At 40.5% G+C, this 25,097-nt stretch overlaps 1 protein-coding gene across 1 annotated transcript; it reads left to right on the top strand.

Moving 5' to 3' along the window:
- Nucleotides 1-140: 140 nt before the first annotated feature.
- Nucleotides 141-24,750, top strand: slc6a3 (solute carrier family 6 member 3). The gene is made up of 16 exons (XM_033640089.2): nt 141-462; nt 1,333-1,495; nt 1,958-2,162; nt 3,715-3,846; nt 8,031-8,247; nt 10,841-10,979; nt 11,322-11,456; nt 14,487-14,590; nt 15,348-15,472; nt 15,668-15,780; nt 16,091-16,219; nt 16,404-16,503; nt 17,945-18,045; nt 18,676-18,843; nt 18,996-19,067; nt 22,849-24,750. The coding sequence occupies exons 2-16, from the start codon at nt 1,409-1,411 to the stop codon at nt 22,870-22,872; spliced, it is 1,851 nt and encodes a 616-aa protein (XP_033495980.1). The 5' UTR covers nt 141-462; nt 1,333-1,408; the 3' UTR covers nt 22,873-24,750.
- The last annotated feature ends 347 nt before the right edge of the window (nt 24,751-25,097 follow it).

Raw genomic sequence — 25,097 nt, 5'->3', positions numbered from 1 at the left:
AAAAAAATGCAATGACTGGAGAGAGAGGAGGAGGAACAGACAAAGCTTGGGTAAGGTGGGAGGGAGGAGAGTGACGGCGATTGGGGGGAGTTGTTGATTGATTCTCATACAAGAGTGGTAACGCAGACAGATCTCCATACCAGACCACAGGGTACTCTGGGCTCTGTGTGTCTGTCACTGGAGCCAAGGAGGGTGGGAGGGTTTTCTTCTACTCCTCTTAGATTACCAGTTCCTCTCATCTTTTTCTGTTTTACTGTGACTCTATCGCTTAATATCTTTTTTTGTTCTGTCAGCTTCCCTCAATATTTTTGCCTCAGTCTGGATCCGAGTCCAACTTGTCAAGGACGGTCTGCGTAAATATGATCAGCACCAGTTTGCAGCGCAGTGAAGACTGTCAGCGCGACTGGAATTAAATTGTCCAAACTGAAAACAAGAGGAGCTTTCACCTGTCATATTTCAAAGGTGAGTGTTTTATTCCCTAGAAACAGTTTTTTTCTTTTATGAAATGTTCCTTGAGTCATTTTATTTCTAATAATGTAGCATTTGACCTTAAACTATGGTGTTATCTCTTGTCTTATGCTGACAGGAAATTTACAGAATACATTATTTGCAATTTGCCATCATCTTTAGCAGTTCAGTGGAGTAAGAGAGGTTTAAATTATATTGAAATGCTCACATAAGCCTTGCAAGATCAGATGGATATTCAGTTTGCAAAACAAATTTTAGACTAAGTCAAAAAAACCAAACAAACAGAAATATGTTACAGCAAAAAAAAAAACATATTTTCAATTGTATAATTTTAAAACAGTGTTTTTATGATCACTTTCTTACAGTTGAAAAATGAATAGGGCCTAATACTGGTACTTTTTCTACTAAAGATCAATTTAGTGAAAAGTTTGGAGCGGGAATTTGAACAAAATGTGGTGGACAACATGTTGCGGAGAGATGGGGTTAGTAGACACTGGGCCAAATCTGTGTGCAAAATGGCGATCAACAAGAGTGAAATTAAATGAGCACACTGCGATGGCTTGGTGGAGACGCTCTCCTGTTGCCGTCAGCCTGGATCCCACTTTCTGTTGCTTTTTCTGTATTTTATATAGCAACCTGAAATCTTGATATGAAGTAATATATTTAATTACCCATAATCCTTGTGTATTTATCTCCCATACAGTCTGCTTAACATGTTGAAAGATTAATCAGATTTTTTAACAGTTTTTAGTGCTGAATTTCTCCCTTACTGTTGTGTAGAGCCCCATTAAGTCTGATTATATTTGCATAATAACCCATATCCCAAACAGGGAATAATAAAGTTCCACCTTGTGTTTTCTCCAGACTCTACAGCTGCACTTACTGTCATCTCTCCTCCATAACCGCTGGCATTTCACTCCCGAAGGCTGTGCACCCCTCCATGCTGACAGAGAGAGTCCCTGTCGGCCTCATGTCCTCGGTTGTAGCCCCAGAGAAGCCCACCTCCAACACCATGGGCCCCAAAGAGGTAAGTGCAGATCTGACACACATGTAGTGGATTAATGGCATACAATTCAGTCTGATTAGGAAAACCCAATTGAATCCCAGCACGGGGCGAGCTTCTTAATTAAGAGCATTTCTTTCTGATTTGGTGTGTCTGACTCAATTTATGCAGACCTAAAAAGCATTGGGTTGAAAAAGAACCATAATCGTGAAGAAAATTTGAATTTCCTGGAGACTAAAATGAACTTAGTGACTTCTTGAATATAATTCTTAAAATCTACAATTAACTTTGTCAGAGGACAGAATATAAAGCCTCGACTATTGCATGAAGAATTGATGAAATGAAGGTGACTGTCTCCGTCTGTCATGTGTGGGTAGCAGGAGAATGAGACTTTGGCCACTAAATGAGTTTTTAAATCACCCTAGTGTGTATTCAGCTCCTACTGCATCTGATTGAGTATTAGCTACATGACTTCTAACTCATTAGGTGGAGCTGATCCTGGTGAAAGAGCAGAATGGGGTCCAGTTCACCTCAACCACCATAGTGGCTCCGACTCCTCCTCAGACCAACCAAGAGGAGGAGAGGGAGACCTGGGGGAAGAAAATCGACTTCCTCCTGTCTGTGATTGGGTTCGCAGTGGACCTCGCCAATGTCTGGAGATTCCCCTACCTCTGCTATAAGAATGGAGGAGGTGAGCTAGATTGAAGGGGTGAGGGGAAGAAGCTAATGTTGGCCCATGTCTAAAGAGGGTGGATGGTGAAGGGAGTAAGGAAGTAAAGGAAGGATGTAGGATGTGCTTTATGTGAGAACAATATCATCCTCCTCTCCTACAAAAGTACTGAAGGAATGGTTAAAGGAGTGTGTGCGCGTGGTTGTGTTGAAAAGAAGGTGAAAAGAAGGTGAAATGAAGGTGGAATTTATTCACATGTGTTTGCATGCTTTATATTTTCAACTGCATGTATACATGCAGTCATGTGCATACACATTACTTGCACATGTACACAGGTGTTTGTGTGTGTGTGTGTGTGTGTGTGTGTGTGTGTTTCAGCTCCATGTGCTCACTGGTTGTTGTTTGAGATTTTTTTTTCAGCCCCTTCACAGAGATCAAAATAGGGGAAAAACCACCACAGCTGCTCCGAATAGATTAGCTCTAACAATCACTGCCACTAATTATGGCTGTTTAACATAGAGCCCTCATTATGTTTAAGAGCTATAAACGACACTGTGGCTTCCGTCAAGGCTGACCATATGTCCCTATATTTTACAGAATGTCGCATGTTGTCATACCTGTATGTAGGGAAAATATTACTGAGTTAACCCAGTTACTTGGGGTGGGGGGGTGGGGGGGGGGGGGGGGGGGGGGTGGGGGATGACATGCAACAAAGGTTCCTGGTTGGATGCAAACCAGGGGTGTTTTGGTTCATGGTCAGCGCCTTAAAGTTGTAGTTGGTAACTTTTATGAAAAATAGCTTTTATTTTATTTGCTGCAACTGTTTCAGTATTCACACAGCATTAAATGAGACTGATAATCTATCAAAACAAATAAAAAATCATATTTATATATATATATATATATATGTATATATATATATATATATTTTAGTGTACTGTTCAGCTGTAGAATGAGAATGTTGGTCCGGCTGGTGAGCTGTGCTTAATACTTTCCAACATGGTGGGCGGGTCACAAAAGTTCTCATTTTACAGCTAAACAGTACACTAAACTATGTTTCTGAAAAGATTTAAGGTGAGATTTAGGCAATGCAGTAACGAAATCTTGATTCACATTTGATCAGTGCTCCCTGGTTTGACAGTTTGACCGCACAAGAGTAGTACAGCTGCGTTAGAGACTCCTCGGCTCTGATTGGCTGTTGTTAGTGTGCTGCGGTAAATTCCAGCAAAATTCACTAGAGGCAGTAGGAAGAAGGGGAAGGGCATTAACCTCCAAGCCACCAAGGTGCTCTGAACCCAAACTATTTTTAAGAGTATTGATAATCACCATATTCCCTACCCAATGACTGTACAGGTGCTCTGTAAGCCTATCATTTTTGGTAAATTATAATATCTCCAAAAACCTTTCAAAGGCTGTTATACCTTATTTACAAAAGGGCCCTGAACAAATGTCACTAAAGTACTATCCACTTTCATACTTTATAATTGATATGGAGTCATTAAACTTTTCATTTTCTCCTGAATGTAATTTTTCATCTCCAGATGAAGTTTTACTTGTCTCTTTATGTGTGCAGGTGCGTTCCTAGTGCCATACCTGTTCTTCATGGTGATAGCAGGCATGCCTCTCTTCTACATGGAACTGGCTGTGGGGCAGTATAACAGAGAGGGGGCTGCAGGCGTGTGGAAGATCTGTCCTATATTTAAAGGTAGGGAGGACACATATTCAGATATCAGGATTTCTGGAAATGTTTTGAATGTATATTGTTTTGTCCATTGTTTAAAACATGTTTATAAAAATCCCAAAACATGTCGAATGTTACATAAAATATGTTACTTGTTTTACTAATGTAAAATCTAGTGCTGCGCTGCGTGACCATTGAGATGTAACCGGTATCAAGTAATACATAAATGGCGTCATAGTCAAGGCCATACCCCCTTTTGGGGGAAAGAAACACGCTGTCACATCAGGACTGAAACATGACAATGCTGAAAAGCTGTTATGTAGCAAGTTAACCAAGGCTTTCATACTGAGATTCGACCCACTTAAGATTCGTGAATATCCACTGTCAGTGTAGTAAATGGCTAAATGATGCTGCTGACAGTTACTACTGATGGATAGCTAATGCTAGTCTGTGTGGGAGGCTGCTGCAGTACAGTCATGCAGTGTAGCAACATCAGACTGTCATCTCCAACTAAATCTTAACCTAGATCAAACAGTTGGCTGTTAACAGTCGACAATATCTGGTGATTCAATCAAATATAGGCTGCATATTTGATTGAATCACCAGGTATCTTGATTCAGACATGTATACATGAAATATCCACCCACTGTGTTGGGTCATTGAACCACTTGGATGGGGGAAGACGGACGAGACATGACGGTGGTCCATTCATTGAGGTATCGTGAACACTCAGGCTCAGGCAAGGCCACAAAACAGTCATTAGACATGCCTGTAAAACAAATGTTTGTTTAACAAGAAATAAGTGCAAACTGACATGCCAAATTTATAATCCAGACATGTCAAATTGCATTGACATTTACACAATCTTCAGTTTTATATCCCCTAAAAAGAAGCACAGCCTTGATATTTTGTGAGGTACCCTCATGTGGCGGTCTTCCCTATTTGCAGCTAGCTGGCAGCGGTTATGTCTAATGAGGGAGTAAAGTTATTAAACACTCGCAGTTTTCTTCAGAAATGAGTGTGTGTTTCATAAAGTATGGCTGTATCACGATGTAGGTTGCCCAAACTACTTAAATAAAGTTGAGGAAATGGTAAAACATTATGCAAAGTTACGGCAAAGTTCTGAAAGTTCTTTGGTTGACATGTGTGGGAACCTTGACATATACAGACAGACACATGCCCACCCCGGGGGGACGTACACAGGCAAATTCTTGACCGCAAATGCTTTACATATTTGAAATCTGTCCATCATGGTATGTACATGCCTGTCTGTCTGTCTGATGATAGACCTTTAATATCTACATGTCTTTCTATCTGCTTGTCTGCCCACATTGCCTGTCTGTCCACATGCCAGTCTCCTTTGTCTGCTCATCTCCCGTGTTGAGCGGTGCGACAGGCATTGTTTATCCTCCCCAGAACATCAGGTTCTGTTGGCACTCAGATGGAAAGCAAATGAAAATTGGGCTTTTAGACTCTTGTCCTGATTGTCCAAATCCTCCTGTCAAACACTCTGTGAGGGTACTTTTCAACACATCGATAAGCAAAGCGCAGTTTGTCATCCAAACGTACGCTAATGGAGGAACAAACATTAAAAGCAATTCACATTTTGGAGCAAAGTCATTGCTTGAAAAATACACCTTGCTTGGTTCAACTTCTTAGTCTCTACACACAGTTTACAAGCTCTTGTGTGTATTCATCTGTCTCTGTCTCTGTACTGTATATCCTGTTCTGGTAAAGTTATAGTTTCACTTAAGTCCATATTTAACTCCTCACTATGAATCTAAAGATGCAACAGAAACACAACCTCAAATACCATTATTATCAGCAGACCAGCTGTTGCTTCCCAGTATGATGCCATAGTGCTGCTTTTTGTTAGATTATGTCCTTGTTTGTCTGAAGGTGGCCCGCAGTGTGTACTGCACTGTGCTCTTTTAGGGTGTGTGTGTGTGTGTGTGTGTGTCTGAGCGTGTGCCTCCTGCGTGCGAACATGTGCCGTCTGTCAGGGACCACACTGAGTAGGTTGACGGTCTAATCACACGCTTCACTCTCTCTCTGTCTCTCAGCGGGGGGATAACAGTAATTATTCAAACACACACACACACACACACACGCACACACACACATGCCCATATTGACAGTAATTATTCTGATCAACAAGCTGGTTTCCTCCTCAGGATCAATGCATTTGAAGAAAATGACTGAGAAAGGCAGACTTGAAAGGGAGAGATGGCACATGGCAGCATGTGGCGCTAATAAGAGGCATGACTCCCTGTTCAAATATCACATCCACATTACAGAAGGAATCAATAAGGCACACTTGTGGTCATGGCTTTCACCAAAGGTCAACAATCAAAGTCAGTCTTAGAAGAGTGGACATTGTTTTAGATTTATAGAAAGGGTAGATGTGTTGATAATTAAGGCATGAAGAGGCAATCTTTAGAAGTTTCGGTGAGGCCGCCGCAGGCATGTGACATAGGCTACTACTCGCTGGTTGGCACTTCAGTGGTGGGATCTGTCAGGAGTCACTGTTCACACAACTTTGAAGCGTGTGTGGAACATTGTACTTTTTCTGCTGATTCACAATGGTTCCTCATGACCAAATACCTAAAAATCACTCATGACTTGATAACCTTTAAAACATTCCTGCAACTGAAAGACAGATAGGAGCATTAACACCTGCACTGCCACTGTTAAGGGTTTGTATGTCATTTGGTTCACTGTATGTGTATGACAAAAGCATACAGTATGTAAGACTGCTCTGGTAAACTGTTGTAGGACAGTGTGAAAAGGTGACTCATCCAAAAGTATTTAGAGGTTTGGTTTCTTCAGCAAGACAGTACATTATTTCCTAACAGCTAACATTCAATAAAATAAGGGTTACAATGCTAATTTGTAATATTTTTTTGATTGCATTTTTATGTGCATCTTCTTACCCGGACATCCTCAATAGTGAATACATATTTAGGCCTTTAACTGAAGTCAAAGTACCAATATAACCATATATGAGTACTCCATTACAAGTAAAAATCCTGCATTGAAATCCTACTCAAGTAAAAGCATAGCAGTATTATCAGCTAAATGTACTTCAAGTATCAAATGTAAAGGTGCAGACTAATTGTGACTGATTTCTGGTTGTGTATAACAGTATTAGTGTTATTGATGTTTCAGTGTGCATCAGCAGTTTACTATTGTAGCTGGTCAGTGATTAGCTATTTTTAACTACTTTATCTGTAGTAAACTAGTCCAGTGGTTACCAATATACCAAAGGGGGCTGCCTGCTTTCCCCACAGGGTGACAAGATATCAGAGGAAGCCAGAAGTGACCATAATTAGACAAGAGGCTGGAGCTGTGGAGGAAGTGAGGGGTTGATCTGACTCATAGACTGTAGCGACACCCTGCAGACAGCCTGTCACTCAAGCGGTCCCATCCTTAAAAAAGTATGCATAACTTTAGGCCTTAATAAAATGCAAATGGTTAAGTTATATATACAAAATTCACATCCCACACAACTGTTTTTTGCACCAGGCTGTAAACATGTTTATTTCTGCTGTAACATTAACGTTTTTAACATGGGGGTCTGAGGGGACTAACACTGTTTTGGAGCCAGCCTCAAGTGGCCATTCAATGAACTGCAGGTTTGAGGACTTTTGGATTGGCCCCTCAGCCCCGGAGATTGCTGTTTGGTCGGAACTTGAACAGTTATTTAAATGCAACCATCTGCAAATGAATTATGTTTTTTGTGGGTGTTTTATGCCTTTATCTGACTTGAAAACTTTGCCAAAAAAGGTTGAAATTCACTGGTTTAATATTTAACAGTGCATTATATTTTATAAGATTATCTTACCTTAATCTGAAAAGTAACAGTGACTATAGCTGCATGTCCCTTTGAAATGTGGAGTAGAAGTATACATCAGCAGAAAATGGAAATACTCAAGTGAAGTAGAAGTACCGAACAATTGTGGAGGAATACACAGCTTCAGAGAATGTACTTAGTTACTTCCTACTACTGAGTGTCTTTGCAGCCATGGGAAGCAGTACTCTATAATTCAGAAAAAAGCATGTGGGCTGTTAGATTCCACTGAGGTGCCCATTTCGATATCTAAGGTCCTAATTTTTTGCAGTGAGCATAGCCTGTTTCCCCTTCTTCCTATCTATGTATCTCTGTCTTTAATAGCTATGAATATTAATCATTTGTTTCCCCCTAACAGGTGTAGGCTTCACAGTGATCCTCATCTCCCTCTATGTTGGTTTCTACTATAACGTCATAATCTCCTGGGCGTTGTTCTACCTCTTCTCCTCGTTCACCAGCGAGCTGCCGTGGGTCCACTGCAACAACACTTGGAACAGTCCTAACTGCTCCGACCGGGCTGACAACAGCTCAGTCAGTGACATTTACAAGCCCACGCCTGCTCATGAGTACTTCGAGTAAGTTGGCCTGAACTAAGGCTCTAATATTTATTTATTAACATTTGTTTAGTATCGTTAATTCTATTTGAGGAAATACAGTTACATAGATATGTAGTCAGTTTAGAGGCCAATCACGCTCTTGAAAATTCTTATGCCATTGTCAATGATATGTGACACATTGGTGCAAAACTGTACTGTATATCACCCACACATTTGCTCTGCCAGAAGTGCACAAGACAAAACTTCAGTGCTATGCAGTTATGGTGTTAAATGGAGTGGAGCTGTCTACAGAATAACTGAAGTTACTGTAATTACTTTGCCTAGATTTAGAAATGTCATAGACTGTCTAATTATGGATACTTCAAACATGATAACATGTTCAAAAATGAACATCAGGAATGTTTTCCTCAAAATGGTTCAGTTTGGCTGCATTTGGCCAATGCACCTTCCCAGCCTGTGAAGCTGACCAGGTGTCTCCTCTTCCAACAAGTGAGGGGTTGTTCTGTTGTGACAGTTGAGACATTTGATCCATGCTAGTTGAAATGGCAGTGTGCTATTTACACAGAACCACCTGCAGACAATTTGACCACATTGGTTGATCTTTTTCAGTCTCATCTGTAAGGCTGTCTCTGAAATTATCTGAATCAAGGCATCAACAATGTTCAGTCTCTCAGGTGACACATGTAATTCAACGTTGCAGGATGTCAAATGAAAGTAAGCTTTTAAATCTGCTACCTTTTATTGCCAGCGCAGTTTTCCCGTCTTGGCAGGCTGACATAATCTCTGAGACCTTTTTAATTTGCTATAATGAAACTTTTGCTGCAACAGATGTACCAACACTTCATGTATCATCCATCTGGCCAGATTGCCTTGGGGTTTACATGTCTCCTGTCACTGATGAACCCCCAGGTACTGAGCTTCCAACAAGGCCAGGCGTTTATTGTTAAGCCAATTTTATGCAGAATGTCAAGAACCAGATCCAGGTGTTGTGATGTTGTGAATAATAATGTTGTAGGAACACTTGTTATTCCATGTACATACTATGATACTTTTATTGTAGCACAATGCAATGGGGAAATTACTGGTACCCCATCCCCATGGCTTCAAGGACAATATCCACCATCCCTTTGATTGCTGTCCATGCGTAGGGTTAAAGAACCAACCTTGAACTTTGGTGAACACTAAACTGTATGTGCCCCAGAGACAAAATATTTGTCACCATGTACTGTATGCCTCATACTGTACATTTGGAAGTAGGATGACTATTACTACCATGGCGGGAACCAATATGTTTCGGGGTAGTCCAACTGTTCGTACGTACGTCCTCTTCTCATGAATGCAAAATCTCAAGAACGCCTGAGGGAAGTTCTTCAGAGTTGGGACATATGTCCACTTGGACTTAACAATGAAATGATTTGTATTTGATTGAAATGATTGAGTATTTGGTGGTCATAGGTCAGAGGTCAAGGTCACTGTGACCTTGTTTGTCTCATTGTCGCAAATGCAGTGTATCAAGAATGCCTTGAGGGAATTTTCCTCAAATTTTGCACAAACATCCTCTTTGAGTCAAGGATGCACTAATCAGAATTTGGTGATCAAAGGTCAAAATCACTGTGACCTCATCTGTCTCATTGTCACGAATGCTGTATCTCAACTACACCTTGAGGGAATTTCTTTAAATGTGGCACATATGTCCACTTGGACTCCATGATGAACCAACTATTTTTTGGTGGCCAAAGGTCAAAGTCACTATGATCTCATTTGTCTCATTCTCACAAAAGTGATATGTGAAGAATTTTTTTGAGTGAATCTTTTTCATTTTAATTTGACAGAAATGTCCACTTAGACTCAAGGATGAACTGATTAGATTGTGGTGGTCAAAGGTTAAGGTCACTGTGACCTTGCATTCATCTCATTCTTGTGAATGTGATATCTCAAGAACACCTTGAGAGAATTTCATCAAATTTGGCACAAACACTCTGAGTCAAGGTTCATGGTCATTGTGACCTCGCCCATTGCATTCTAAATGTAGTATCTCAAGATGCAGCAGCACAGTGATGCAGTGGTTGGCATTGTCACCTCACAGCAAGAGGGTTCCTGGTTGGAACTCAGGGTGGGGGAGCCCTGCTGTGCAGAGTTTGCATGTTTTCCCCATGTCAGTGTAGGTTTTCTCCGGGTACTCCGGCTTCCTCCCACATTCCAAAGACATGCCGGTTAGGTTAATTGGCGACTCTAAATTGGCCGTAGGTGTGAATGTGAGCATGAATTGTTGTCTGTCTCTATGTGTCAGCCCTGCGATAGTCTGGCAGTCCAGGGTGTACCCTGCCTCTCGCCCAGTGTCAGCTGGGATAGGCTCCAGCCCCCCTGCACCCCAAACAGGATAAGCAGCTACAGAAAATGAATGAATGAATCTTTGCTTCCCACCTTGAAACTGTTCTGATTGTAAATGATCCTCTGAGTTGTCGGTCAGATATGTGTAATGCATCCATGTTTTTGCAACTTAATGGGTTGGCAGAGGTGCACAATTGCAAGGTGATAATTCTAGTTTGTACACTGTAAATGGAGACCTAGGATTGGTCAGGGTTCTTACCACAATATTCTTTTTCTTTAGACGAGGGGTGCTCCACATCCAGGACAGTAGAGGTATTGGTGATCTGGGCCGTCCACGCTGGCAGTTGACTTCCTGTCTTGCTGTAGTGATTGTTCTGCTCTACTTCAGTCTCTGGAAGGGAGTCAAGACCTCTGGAAAGGTGGGGAATGACACAGTAGCCATGTTTCTTTATGTGAAAACCACAACAGAACTACAATTCCTATCCGAGCATCTCTAAATAACTCAATTTAAGCTATGGAATCATGTTTAGGAAATGCTGCTCCTTCTAGTCCTGTTAAACGCACTCAACAGTTTAAGACGACTGTGTGTGTACGTTAATACGTACAGACATTTTCACTTTCTTGCGTGCGTGCATATGTTTGAATCTCATTGTGTGTGTGTGTGTGTGTGTGTGTGTGTGTGTGTGTGGCCGTTTTTCTGTTTAAATGTGGGACTGTTCGTTTGTGTGTCTGTGTGTTTGTACCTTGTGCAACCCTTTCAGGTTGTGTGGATCACAGCCACAATGCCCTATGTGGTCTTGACTGTGCTGCTGCTCCGCGGAGTCACCCTGCCTGGAGCCATCGATGGCATTAAGGCTTACCTCTCTGTGGACTTCCTGAGACTCTGTGACGCCAAGGTGAGTGTCGATGGGAGAGACGGGGGGACACGAGTGAGGTGAGAGTGGTGGGGGTGCAGGAGAAGAAGAAAAAGAGGCACAGGGGGGTAAATGGGGGCTGATAAACACTATAAAGGAATGTTTTGGCATTTTAAGTTTTAGTTTTATGTTTTATCTGAAACTAAAACTGTGTAAAGAAAACTGCAAAAAGGCTTGGCTTGTATCCTATCTCGACCAAATATGCTACAAGACACAATTATAGATTAAAGCTAGTCTTAAAATGGCAATGGTACATAGTAACATTACATTATTACCAGTGCACACTACATACCAGTAATAACAGCAGTAGAAAGCAAGCATAAAGGTTAGCATTAGCTCATTACAAATCCATATTCACAGTGGGATAGGGTATATTTTACAGAATGGTTTTGTGTTTATCATCATAAACTCTTTAGATTTGCATACTTAAAACTTTAGCCTATGTAACACTCATGATAGATTTATTTATTTTTTTTTTTTTTTATTTTTTTTTTTTTTTTCACTTTTTTACATATTTCAAATTAGTGAAATAGCACAGTCTTTGTCATTGATTGTACCGACACACAGCAGTCAGGCAATGGCTTCTGCTGGGGTACGACAAACCATATGCAGAACTGTATTACACCACAGTACTAGAACTGGTAGTAATAATAATGCCAGTTTAAACAAATCAAATCCCACCTAGGTCTCAAGCCTATTTCTCGTGCTCTTCCCATCACAACACTTTTATCCCATCCATTCTAGATAAAACCTTCTGTACATGGAGTGACTTAGGATTACACAGTGTCAAAGATCTATATATAGCAGGTACATTTGCCACCTTTGCACAACTACAAAAGAACTTCAATCTTTTAAACAATAATTATTTCAGACACTTACATATTAGAGATTACGTATATACGAAAACATCTAATAGGATTTGAAATTGAGAGTGCTGACAATAGACAACTGTCTTAAAACGTCACCAATCTGAGATAACTTCATCTACCACCCTACTATCATTAGTCTATCCATCTTCTGAAAGTTCCAAAGCCAGTTGGGAAAAAGAAATAGGTATTAAAATGTCAGATGACATATGGGAAGAAAGCCTTGAACACATAACGCTCAAACAACACCATACACAGACTCCACAACTCCAAGGCCAATACACAACATATCCAAACATGTCACCAACTTCAGATTCAGATTCAGATTCAGAATACTTTATTAATCCCCGGGGGGAAATTGTTTTTGTTCCAATGCTCCGTGCAAAGTAGAAATAGAAATACAGCATGAATGGAAACAAGAGATAAAGATGAAGATATAAGTAAGATACTAAAATAGACAATGAAATAAATAAAATAAAATATTAAAGTAGACATTAAAATAAAATAAAATAAAATATTAAAGTAGACATTAAGATAAAATAAAATAAAAATAAAATATTAAAGTAGACAATAAAATAAAATAAATAATAAAATAGTAGACAATCTGAAATATATACAATATACAATGAAATGGTTGTAGCGTTATAAATGAAATAAGAATGAGTAATTATATTGTGTGTTTTGTTTTATAAATAGCCAAATGAGTCCAATCATCAGAGGGAGGAGTTGTACAGTTTAATGGCCACAGGTAAGAATGACTTCCTGTGGCGCTCAGTGGTGCATTTAGGAGCAATCAGTCTCTGGCTGAAGGTGCTCCTCTGTTCGACCAGAGCGTTGTGGAGAGGGTGAGAGCCATGCTCAAGTATCGCCCGCACCTTTGACAGCATCCTCCTGTCTGACACTGCTGTCAAAGGGTCCAGCTCCACCCCCACAACTTGTGATAAATGTCATTCCTCAGAAGCAACTCTTTCTCACAGCTTTGTCTTGTGCCCTAAGGTTTCATCTTTTTGGTCCGATGTCTTCAACAGCATCGCAGAAATTAGTAATATTTCACTAGAACGGGAACCTATATTAATCATTCTGGGTGTATCTGAATCATTAAGACAACTCTCCATTGCCTAACAAAAATTCCTCTCCTACTGTAACATTATAGCAAAAAGCTATTTCTTATATCAAGGAAATGAACAGCAGTTTCATCCTACAATGTGTGGCTACATGGCCTAACCAGCACACACTGGGAAAGGATAAGAAACATCTTAAAGGGCTTTGGCTCAATAAAAATAACTAGGAAAAAAAGAAAGAAAAAATAACAATAATGGCAGTTTGTTAAGGTTATTTTATTTTGCATTTGCTTATAATTATTTTGGACAACACTGTGCAGTTTGCTTGCTGTAGCATAGAATTTTCTAATCAGTCTAGGATATGGACCTTTAGAAGATAGGACACAGCGGGACTAAGTTTAAAGGACAGAGATGAAGGCAGGGCTGGGGTGAGAAACAGTAGAAAAGTTGTATTAGGTGAGACACAACAAAGCCACAAACATCACACACTACACAACTGTTGTCTGGCAAAATGTACCATCTTTAATGTTGAACTACAGGGGTGACAAAAGCCTTAATGTGGAGCTATTCTTGTGAGCTCAAATCACAAACTGTTATGTTCATGCATAAAATCTGAGAGATGTTAATTGTCAGTTTCCTCTCATTGTACGCTGCAGACCAAAGAATTAAGCACTGGTTTACAATGTGAAGTATCATTTGACTGGGATTTCCTCGAGGAAAAAAAAAAGCGAGAAAACTGTTTGTCTAACCTGTTTCTAATATTTTCCCACCCTGTGAAAGCTGCTGTCATAGCACTGAGAGGCTCAACAAGTAAGCAAGCAGGACTAAAAGGCTCAGTTATGGAGAATGAGAGAAAAAAAGCAAGAAGGAGAGCGAAAGAGACATGTATGGCTGCAATTGGAGAATTAGATTAGATAGATTCATGGAACAGTAATTTGCAAAATTACCCCCCGTATTCACTAGCGTCTTTCATCTACTGCCGTTGAATGAGTTTCCTGCAATTATCCCTAATAATGGCTTTTTTCCTCTCCTGTGCCTTTTGTTTGCCGCTTCACACAAGTGCGCTTGTTCTGTCGCTCCCCCAGGTCTGGATCGAGGCAGCGACACAGATCTGTTTCTCTCTGGGAGTGGGGTTTGGTGTGCTAATTGCCTTTTCCAGCTACAACAAATTCAGCAACAACTGTTACAGGTAAAGACACACAAGGGGACGAAGGAGGGGATTCACAGAGACAGACAAGGGATGGGTGGAGAGTTGCTTCTGCACACACATACACACACACACACACACACACACACACACAGGCACACACATGCAACATAAGCAGGTGAATTACAATAACCTTTGAAGCTCCTCGAAACCCGCCATGTCTTTGACACCATGCTGTGCAACAGACAGCCATAACACCAATCAAAACTGTCGCCCTCTTTGAAAATCATCAGCGTCCCACAGGAGGCTTTTATCTGCCTTTTTTACCCTTTTTAATGTTTATGATAACTGACACATGACACTGTCCACCTCGAGGATTCCTCGTGAGCATAACACCAAATCGAATAGTTATGCGGGGTTGCACATTTACTGTAAGCCAAAGCTGTTAACTTCTTCATGTGTAAATCACACATCCTGTTGTTTTTTAACACTAACCAACTCATTTATTTATCGATTTTCTCTACTGACTTTATCATTTTTGCAATTGAAGGGGTTTTAACTCCTATCAGAAGGCAGGAAGTCAACTTGCTAGTCTGTCACATCATGGGCAAATCATTGACTACCTGTCAGCAGTCTCTAAACTATTCTGCAACCCAGACTCATTATGGCAAGCCAGCATTCTATCCATCCTTGACCCATCCTTGACCCACCCATGACGCACTCTCTAGTTGACTGGCTGCCAGTTATGCTGATATTGACTTCATACTGTTTTTCATGTCATTTGTTATTATTGATCCAGAGACGCCATCATCACCAGCTCCATCAACTCTTTAACCAGTTTCTTCTCCGGCTTTGTGGTCTTCTCCTTCCTTGGGTACATGTCCCAGAAACACAACATAGCCCTGGACAAAGTTGCCACAGATGGTATGGTTTTATTTTACTGTGTTTGTAATGTTGTGTTTAAATACAGTAATAATAGTATTAAATGACACTGCGAACAGTTCAGCAGAAGCAGGATAATGTGCCTTCGTTGATTATGTCATGAGTCAATGATAATTCTAATTTGTGTGTATTTTGTGCTGCTTTGTATTTTCCTTGCTTGAATTTGTTGCCCTGTAGGTGCTGGTTTGGTGTTTGTCATTTACCCAGAAGCCATTGCAACATTACCTGGATCGTCGGTGTGGGCGGTTATCTTCTTCATCATGCTGTTAACACTGGGTATTGATAGTGCTGTGAGTATGCACTCACACATCCAAAAACACACACTCACACACAGACACGTTATTTCAGATGTGCGCCTTTTTCTTATTTGTGATATAAATATGTAAATAAAGGTGTTGTTGTATAATCTCTGCTGTTTATGGGTATTTTAGTTCATGTGCTGTAATGTTAAATGAAATAACAGCATGCTTTATGTAAAATAAACAGTTTTCCTTTGCAGTTTTTATGTTTTTGAGCTCTAGTGCAGCAATTATGCAATAAAAAAGGACATATACAGGGACTTGCTGACTTTGTGATTTATTCTAATGTCTTCTGTCGTAGATGGGTGGGATGGAATCGGTGATCACGGGGCTGATTGATGAGTTTAAATTCCTCCACAAGCACAGAGAGCTGTTCACCCTCTTCATTGTGGTTGCCACCTTCCTTATATCTCTCTTCTGTGTTACAAATGTAAGTATCACACTGGGCAGACATACGCACAGTTTCATACGTACCTAGTATCTGCAAAAGCCGTGAACTGAATCATTAGAATTTAGGTTTTTTTTTTAGTTTGTTCATACTGTAACCTGTGTGATAAAGCTTATTAAAACAACACAATTATTACACATTCATCATGTTTACTGTCTCTCTCCAGGGTGGGATGTATGTGTTCACTCTGCTGGACAATTTTGCGGCAGGAACATCGATTCTCTTTGGAGTGCTTATTGAAGCCATTGGCATCGCATGGTTTTACGGTGAGAAAGATGGACACAAGGAAAAACAGATGATTCATGTTTTCATGGTCAGCAAAGCTGATGCTATATTAAGGGTCTTATGAGAAATCTTTTGGTAGAGGTGTGCTGTGCCTCAGTGCAACACAGTTCCATTAGATGCTGCAGCTTTAAGGGTTGTTCTCATTAATGGTTTTGGCCTCTTCAGCCTCTGTGCATGTGTTGTTAAGGTACAAGGATAAACTGTAGCTTTGGTGCTCATAAGAGCTCAGGGGGGTTAAATGGCCTGCGTTTTAAACACTGCCAGTGTTACCTGTCTGTTCACTTGACAGTGGTGAGCCACCACATGAAGAGAATTGCAGCTGAAGAACACACATCTCCCATTTGTCATTGACAGGAGTCACACAATTTTGACATCATCTCTCGAATGCATTATGTTTTACGTGTACCACACCTCCAACACACCACTGCAAATCACTGTTTGCCTCTGCTTGAAATACAGTAGAGAGTAGAGTGGAGTGGAGTGGAGTGAATGACATGTATCCTGGCTGAATATTTATGTATTTTTCAAGCACTCTATCAGCACGATAGAGTAGAAATACTTGATGTGATGTGGGTGCATGTTAGGGCCCCAGAATTCAACCCCTTCTGAGCTGATTAGTGACCTATAGTTCTGTAGATAATCACAGTATAGTTAGCCATTTTGGGTTTACTCCATTTCCTTCTTCTCTGGTTCAGTTGTAAATTAATAGCTAAAGACCAACTGCTTAATGATGGATGCTTGCCTTTGCATATATTTTTACCGACAGCAGTACCACCTGAAAACAAGAAAAACTGGCTTTTCATAGAGTGTGAAAAAGCCCGTTCTGAATCTCCAGAAGGCACAAAATATTATAAAAACAATCTAAAGGTCGGGGAAAATGGCTGACCTGAACTTCTGTATTGAGTTTCTTGTCTCATGTCTACTGAATCTGACTGTGGAGGGATCTATAAAGGGCTAAATACTAACCAGGCCTCAGGTGGTGGGGTCAGCATATTGCCCCACTTTGGTGGGTCCCGACCTTGGCAAGCCAGATAAATCAAGCCTAAGGCTTCAGTGGGCCTTTTTTTTCCCATCCTCATAACTGCTGACAGGAACCCTTGACCCCTGGCCACTGTGGTCTTTCGTTCTGCTGTCTACTACATAAGTACATTTAGCTGTGCTGAATACCTGGTCGTCAGCCCGGATATAGTCCTCTGCAGTGAGAGATGCCTTCCAGGCAGGTAGAAAAAGAAAAAAAACAGTACAGCCAGGTTTGTGAGAGACAAAAAATCTCTCACAAACCTTGCTTTTGATTTACACTCATGCATGAGGACCATATACAAATGCACCTACTGCCTTGATAATATTTTGATATTCAATTTTAGCAAAGGCCGAATGTAGCCATGGGTTGGAAGTAATACAAAGTATTTCCATGTGTTTCAGGAGTGGACCGATTCAGTGATGACATCGAAGAGATGATTGGCCAGCGACCAGGCAGGTACTGGAGACTGTGCTGGAAGTTTGTCAGCCCCTGCTTCCTCCTGGTGAGCCTCTATATGGACTTATTGTACATTTTAAACCAAACCAAGGCAAAGGTTAAAAATAAATAGCAGGACTGTGAGTTTACAGGAAGAGGGTTCCTGGTTCGAACTTGGGGTGAGCCCCCGTGCTGAGCTTGCATGTTCTCCCCGTGTCAGCATGGGTTTTTTCTGGGTAAAAAACAGCTGGGATGGGCCCAGCGTCCTCAGAGAGGATAAGCGGTAATGGAAGTGAATGACGGATGAGTAAACATAGTCAGATAAAGTAAAAAAAAAAAAATAATCAAGTACTACAAAAGTTAAGATAAATGAATTTAGAATAGCTGTTTATATAGCTGTTTATGTGTATTTTTGCGGTTAATTTCCCTGGGAAGGCTGAGAGGTGTGATTTAATGATAGCTGGAACACATGGCTTGGCACTCAACACACCCACCACCTTTTACTATGCACTGTGGATAATTATAATGGTTTAACAACAGAAATATTGCCACTATTTTTACTGCTAAGTAAAGTAACATCCTGTATCAGAAAATTACACTCTACCACTGAATTAATTTGCTTGAAAGAGGACTTAAAATGATCTTTTGAAGTAATGGTTTATAAAGTCTTATGTATTCACATTATTTTCTTCAATAGTTTATGGTGGTGGTGAGCTTTGCCACATTCCACCCTCCAACCTACGGCACCTACATGTTTCCTCCATGGGCTAACATGGTGGGGTGGTGTCTGGCCATTTCCTCAATGTCCATGGTGCCTCTCTACGCCATCTACAAACTCTGCACACTGCCTGGAAAGTTCTGTGATGTAAGTCAGAAAATAGAGTGAGGGGAAATGATATATATTGTCATTTATGGTATAACTGGACCTTTGATGAAATATGGAGGATTCTTTTTAAATAATGATTTAGAACTTTTTTTTAATATGTTAATTGTTTTCCTCCTTTTTTCCTGAAACAGCGACTGGCTTATGCCATCACCCCAGAGACAGAACATCACTTGGTAGACAATGGGGAGGTTCGGCAGTTCACAGTGAGTGTTGTCTTAATTATGATTGATTTTTATTGTTATCAGAATTGTTTACTGCTGTTGTAAGCTCACACGTCTGCAGGCTTTAGATAAGTAACTATATTAATGATATTACTGATATTAAGCCCATTTTAATTGAGGCTGGAGTGCGGGACTTTTACATATAAATGAACGTCTGTGATATTCAAGCCCTTGCCAAATAAGTTCACCCAATGTGACGAAGTCAGAGTTGTCAGGGTCGTGGTGTCTGGTGTGTGTGGCGACTTTCCCTCAGTGGCACACCAGAAATTATGTGTATTATGCCTACCAGCCAAACTTAAAGGGGGCTAGAAGGGAGGAGAAACCACAGCAGCAGAGCAGCAGCTAGGTTTATGGTGCATGCTATGGCAGAAAAGTGTCCAAGTAATGCACACTGGAGTGGATGCTCCACCTCGGCATTTGGAGGAAGGACATAAGTTTAAAAAAAGAAAAAAAAAAAAAAAAAGCAATAACGGTGACGGCGAACACGGAACACCATCTGTATGGCTTATAGCCCCTTTTACACAAAGATTGCACTATGGGGCCACTATGAAGTCCCTTTGTTACACCACTTTTGTATTTTTACACAGAAGCAAACAACAGCAGCGTCATGTCACACCCGTGTGTGATTTTAGAAAGCATGCCGGCATCCTGGAAGCAAGCATCAGGTGTGATGGGAATACCGTGTATTACATCAACATTGGCCTCTAGTGTGACATAGTGTGACAATATCTCAGCACTTTCTAAGGACGCATTCACACTGATGCTATTTGGTCCGCTTTAAACGAACCCTGGTCCTCTTCTGCGTATAGTTCTGTTTAGGGATGCACCGAATATTCGGTAACCGAATATATTTGGCCAAATATTGCAAAAAACACACATTTGGTATTCGGTGGAATAAGTTAAAAGCAAGGCCAAATAATAGTGGTGTGTTTTGATAACGCAATCAAACAGTGTGCCGTGACGGGCAGAGTAAAATGTCGGCAGTGTGGCGATCTGTGTGTCACCGCACTCACATTTGCGACTAAAAATAGTTTTGAGCGAGCAAAATAGGCTTAAATCATTCAGCACGCTGTGCGAGCAGCCTACAGATTTCAACCACCAGCAGAAACGAAAGGCGAATCCCATCGGTTGTGGGTTGAATGGGGGTCACAGACACAGACAGTAATGTATTCCTGTCAATTACGGCGGCCATCGGCTTACAGGCGACGGAGAAGTCGGCTCCAATAATATCCTCTTCTTGGCGTCATGACTGCCCAAAAGTACCTGAACAGCTGAGCCAGCCGAACACAGACCATACGTGATGTGTCAGAGGAGAAACGAGCCGTTCACGGCCCACAAACCTCACCGCACTGTAGGGACTGTTCTTTATTTATGAAGGGACTGTTCTTTACTTGTCAGGGGAGGAGGGTGGCTGGTTGATTTTTATTTTATTTATTTATTTTATTTTGATCCCCCCCTATGTTCATCACTTATTGATGCTGTTTTTGAAGTATGAATAAGTCAATAAGTAATTTATTCCATTGAAATATCATTGATGTATTATAGAAAAGTGATTTATCTTTTTATAAATGACAAAAGGCACATCTGCCTCATTTTCGTTGTGGTATTGTGATACTACTCAGAACCATGATATTTTCATTGGTATCGTACAGTGGGATCCAATTTTGGTACCGTGACAACACTAATCTGGAGGGGGTTCATCTGCAAAAACTAATGAAAAACTAAACAACGACATTTGGTATTCGGTACTCGGTATTCGGCCAAGCGCTTAATATTATTCGGCTTCGGCCACAAATTTTCATTTCGGTGCATCCCTAGTTCTGTTCGTTTGGAGTGGTGTGAACGCTCATTTGAATTCTGGTGCGGACCAGCAAACCCTGATCCACTTGAAAACTGGGGGTCTCGGTTCACTTGCAAGTCAACCCTGGTGTGGTTCGCTTACAGTGGGAAACGCAAACAGACTATCCAGTGAAGCAAAGAGAGGAAGTGAACCAAAGAGAGGAAGTGACGTAGAGCGCAATGCATTTTGGGTAGAAAAATATCAAAGCCAACAGCGCAAACTGCGAGAAGCAGATGTAAAAAAAGAAAAAGTTGGAAAATGTCTCGTGGGCAGACGTGGAGTCATGAGGAGGTGCAGGGGCTTACCCCAAGTCTGCATAAATTTGGTGTTGCTCCGTTGTTTTTGTGGTTACCAAGCCAGCTGAGGGGGATGGATTTCCATTTTCGGTCCTGGCCAATCGTTGAGCCGGGGTTTCCTCTTCCTCATGTTTTTTCTTCCTGGTCAGTGGTCGTTTTGGGCAATACCGCCCCCAAACGAGCAGCTGTTTTAACTGCGTGACGTCCAGGCGGTTTGGTCCGCTTTAAAAAGCGCTGTGTGAAAGTGAATTGAACCAAATGAAGGAGTGAAATTTGGCATTCCCCGTCCAATCGAACTAAGTCCCCCAGACTATCCTGGTGTGAATGCACCCTAAACAAAAACAGTAATGTTACATGGCAATAATAATAACCGTTCATGTTGCTACCCAGCTTGTGAAGGGGAAGCAGAATAAAACCAGATGTTTTGGGTGAAAATAAAGTTATTCATGAACAAAAGATGTTGAGGATTATTGTTACAAACAAAAGTGAGGCAAACTACAATGGAAAACGGGCTCATGGCTGCTGCTCAATTCAAAGACAGAATTATAACCAAAAGAGGACTCTTGAAAACAAGAGTTATTAATCTTATCTACTAAAATCAAAAGCAGAAAAAACCCTTTCTATCCCTAATTGCTGAGTGAAAACGAAAACGCAAATTAAACAGCAGCCCTGCACCTAGTGACTAACAAAAGAAATGCTGGTGGCTGTGAGTGCACAGTCAGTTTTGAGTTCTATAAACCTGGCCCAGTCCCCAAAATGGCTACATTAGTGCCTCGTAACAGTTCAGTTCAACAAACTACGAATCTACTTCATAGCAGTATCACCACATACAATAAGTAGACTCTTGGTCCCCACTGCACCCATAGAATTGGAGACGCCAGATAGGATGCCACTCCAATCACAATCTCCACCCCCAGGAGAAGGCAACACTTTATCGTTGCCTTAACAATTTACCATTCCTGTTATGAGGGCGCTGATCTGTTTTCTCCTCTAAGGGTAAAGAGCTCCCAGACCTCACTGTCTCCTCAGTTTGTGGACATTTAGGCTGTTGTTCTTCTTCTTTGAGTTAGCTGCTAACTGCTATTAGCTACTTTTTAAATCTCCTGGTGGTTGGTGACACACATAACATGCTGTCAAAATGTCACCCCTGCCCCGCCTATGTTCCCGTCCTGTCAGCTGTCCCTAATACATAGGAGTTGATTTGATATTGTTACTACCTCTACTGCTAGGTTAAAGGCAACTCTGTCCCCCCAGTCCGCAATTGTACCTTTTCTACAAACGTCGAGGTGGAATAACGGCATGATATTCCCACCTTGAACAGGCAGTGTAAAAGGGGCTTCAGACAACATTTCGGGCATAAATGATTACCTCATCTGATGACTCCATCACTTGGCCTTTTCTTTCCCTCTGCCCTTATTTGCATAGGAATACTTAAAGAGAGCACACCCAGGGGTGGAGGGGGGTGGTGGGATGAGCTCACATGCAGGCATACCACAGAGGCACTTTCAAAGTATTTGTGTAATTACTCTCACTGCCAGAGGGGGGAGACAGCAGTCCCACACTGCAGGTTTAAGCAGTAAAACAATACTGTGTTTTATTTCATGGGCGTTTTCCATTTTTCCCACAGCTGCATCACTGGTTGGTGGTCTGAAAAGTACAGAGAGATAAAAAGAGTGAAAGAGTGTGTGTGTGTGTGTGTGTGTGTGTGTGTGTGTGTGTGTGTGTGTGTGTGTGTGTGTGTGAGAGAGAGAGAGAGAGAGAGAGAGAGAGAAAGAGAAATAAAATGGAGTATGGGCAGTGGGTGGATGAATGAATGCACAGCAAAGGTCTGAAGAACTACAAAGAAGAAAGCTATGGCCATTTAAATCGATCACGATGGCGGCGGTGGTGGGAGCAGTATAAAAGTGCCGACACAAAAAAAACATAGACATTGTAGTGTGCTTTAATTTCAACAGTGGATGTGTGAAGCTGTGCATTGACCCTCTCCACTATTGTGTTGACACTGGTGAACGGGATTCAGTCAAACATGTAACGTGGTGTTCAAACTGCTTCTTCCATAAATACAAAATTCTTCCTTAAAGGAACAATAAAAAGATTCAAAATTTTGTTTATATTTAATGGGGTGAAGATGTTGAGTAAAACATATTTTTAAACTGTATTTGGAAATGACTTTTTTTAAGATCATTTGTATTTATTCTATATTTTCTCAGTCAGTTATTGTTAGCAGTAGGTGTCATTTTTTAATTTAATTTTCAACTTGTCATTCTGCATTACAACGATAAACAATATAGATACAAATAAACTTTTTTTAGCAGTCAAATGTAATGAATGCCACAGGTTTTTACTGAATCCCACTTGTTTATTACTATCATTTATTTGCTTGCTCCTCTTTAAGACTGTTATGATATACACAATTCATACAGAGGAAAAGACACCTACTTTTGTTTACATCTAAACAGTTTATACATATTTATACAATTATATAAGAGCTGCTACAACAACAGACCAAAATAACATCATCTGAAAATCGTCTGAATAAACATTACCTGAGCTTTCTCACTACACAAAAATGAATCATCAGTTACAAATCAATAGAACTGATCGTCTGAAAATTGAAGTCACTTCCTCTCACCATGTTCCTGCTTTTTAGTCATGTTGGATGGACCGACAAAAAGTGTCATTCTAACACATGGTTGAATATATTCTAAAAAAAATAAATATTAAAACTGTCTGTAATCAGACTTAAACTGGTTTATACATCTCTGAAGGCCTATCAGCCTAATAAGTGAACAAACACTCCAAACTCGCCAACTTCCAAATAATTGTCACTGACACACAAAAACACCATCAGCCACACTGCTGACTTCATCAACCAAAGACTGAAATCAATCTCTTTCTTTTAACCAATAGACCGCTTGATTGTTAACTTATTGTACCGAGTCAATCTCTCTTTCCCCATTATAACAAATTATCGCCAATGCACATTTCATTTTTATTCAATTAACCATTCGTTGTGTTTTTATCCCCACAAAGTTTCCAGTGGTGATTCAAAAGCTCAGACTGTCACATTTCCAGAAAGCATAAAGCTTTAATTTTACCGTTTACAGAATCGTATTAGGTGTTTCAAAAATACTGTTTAAAAAGCTGCTTTTTATTGAACTGCAAATGAATAGTGTGTAATGTAATATATAAAGTAATTTAAGTTATATATCTGTGTAAGTAAATGTAATGTAGAGGGGCTTGTATCGTATTGTACTGTATGATATTGAATAACAAGACCACTACTGTATATATATGGGTTATTGCTTTGTTACCGTGAAGTTGAATCTTGATGACAATTACATGGCATGGATAAATCCATATATACTTTCTCCTTATAAACTCTCTCTGTTAAATCAGAGAGCATAAGACGTTTTTTCAAACTGGTCAGCGATGATCGGTTGTCACTTTGTGGTACATGTAACACATTGAAGGGTAAATTATGTCCCAAATTGTATGCCTGTGCTGCTGTACTGTGCCTTGTGGTGTTTCTGACTGTATGACTTTGTTTTGTACTGTCAAATAAAGTATAATTAATTAAATTATTACATTTAAAATGTTAAAAAAAGTTGCCATTTTCTTTATTTAATGTTGTGATTACATTAAAATTAGCAGCAGGTTTTCTGTAGAAGCAAAAGAAATATACTCAAAAGTCTTAAAATGTTGTCTTCATTAGTCACAAAAGTGTCAGGGTTTCTCTTTAACAAGTGTGCAGCACAACGTGATCCATCATAATGTTGTGTTCGATATTCTAAAATGAGATACTGGTCGTGAAGCCTCCAAACAGATCTTTATGCATGTCTCCCATCCGAGCAGAGTGAGCACAAATAGAGAAAC

The sequence above is a fragment of the Epinephelus lanceolatus genome, chromosome 10 (genome assembly GCF_041903045.1).
Source record: "Epinephelus lanceolatus isolate andai-2023 chromosome 10, ASM4190304v1, whole genome shotgun sequence".
Classification (NCBI taxonomy): Eukaryota; Metazoa; Chordata; class Actinopteri; order Perciformes; family Serranidae; genus Epinephelus; species Epinephelus lanceolatus.
The sequence above is the reverse complement of the archived record's forward strand: the minus strand, read 5'-3'. Positions and strand labels throughout refer to the sequence as shown.